This window comes from Seriola lalandi, unplaced genomic scaffold (genome assembly GCF_002814215.2).
Source record: "Seriola lalandi dorsalis isolate HSWRI2012SDOR001 ecotype SW California unplaced genomic scaffold, Sedor1 jcf7180001978491, whole genome shotgun sequence".
Taxonomy (NCBI): domain Eukaryota; kingdom Metazoa; phylum Chordata; class Actinopteri; order Carangiformes; family Carangidae; genus Seriola; species Seriola lalandi.
The window spans coordinates 1-1180 of NW_019449157.1; the positions used below are offsets into that span (position 1 = coordinate 1).

The window sequence follows — 1180 nt, forward strand, 5'->3', positions numbered from 1 at the left end:
GTGAAATGTTTTTTGATTTAATTTGGGTATTTGATTTGTATGAAAATAAAAAGGGCTGCCCCCTAAAAGTTGAAGACTTGAGTTGATAAAAACATTAAACATACATTGACAAAGTTAATAACCCCATGAGAATCGAACTCACTGAGAGGCTCCACGGTGCCCTGAAACCGCAGTGGGCTTTAGCTCAGTATCAGACCTGCCAACCTGTATGCATTTTGACGTCAAAGTACGCCGGTACAACTTAACACTCTAAAGTACCGAAAATGCTGGTGCTGCCTTTTGGCCATTGTTTCAGCTGTTTCAAAATGCCATAGTGTCCTTTCACCCAACCTCTCTCGTTATGTGATCCTGGTGCCCCTGCAGGAGATGGTGGAGGCTGCTGGCGAGGATGAAAGAGAACTGGCCGCTGAAATGGCCGCTGCCTTCCTCAACGAGAATCTCCCAGAAGCCATCTTTGGTGCACCTAAAGCTGGAGCCGGGCAGTGGGCCTCACTGGTGCGTCTGGTCAACCCCATACAGGGTTCAACATTGGACCAGGTGCAACTGGAACAGAACGAAGCTGCGTTCAGGTGAGCAAGTAGAAAAATGTTTAGTGTTTTAGTTTCTTTCATTTGAGAGATTGTTGAAGTGTATAGAGAATACAGGCTAATGTCTGATTCTGAGATGAAGCAGAACATTTGTGATACTGAAGGAACTCTTCTCACTCTTCCCTTTTTCATCGTTTGATATTTTCCAGTGTGGCCGTGTGTCGTTTCACCAACACAGGAGACGATTGGTATGTTCTGGTGGGTGTTGCCAGGGACATGATTCTCAACCCCAGATCAGTGGCTGGTGGCTTTATCTACACCTATAGGCTGATTGGTGGAGGGGAGAAGCTGGAGTTTGTTCACAAGGTGGGTTTGACTGACGCCTAATCCCAGATGAAATTATTTCTTCCTCCCTTATTTAGATTGATGAAAAATTTTTTTGCTGCATTTCTTTTTCTCTTCTGTTTTGAAATGTATTTTTACATGCAATGGACTTCAAGGAACTGGATTACAACTTACTCATTGACATAGAACAGGCAACAGAAAAGGGAAAACTCATAACATTTATTGGCTGCTGATAATGCAAGTGCAAAAAAAAATTGCAGCTGTTCTTTCTTTGCCTGTAGGTGGCAAACCTTGTTTACATATTGTGC

At 43.4% G+C, this 1180-nt stretch overlaps 1 protein-coding gene across 1 annotated transcript; it reads left to right on the top strand.

Annotated features, from left to right (window-relative positions):
• Window positions 1–363: 363 nt before the first annotated feature.
• On the top strand, window positions 364–893 carry LOC111657996 (splicing factor 3B subunit 3-like; the record flags this gene model as incomplete). Its single annotated transcript, XM_023410361.1, has 2 exons — window positions 364–569; window positions 737–893. Coding segments are annotated over 2 exons (363 nt in total), but the record flags the coding sequence as incomplete, so codon positions are not given.
• Window positions 894–1180: the final 287 nt, after the last annotated feature.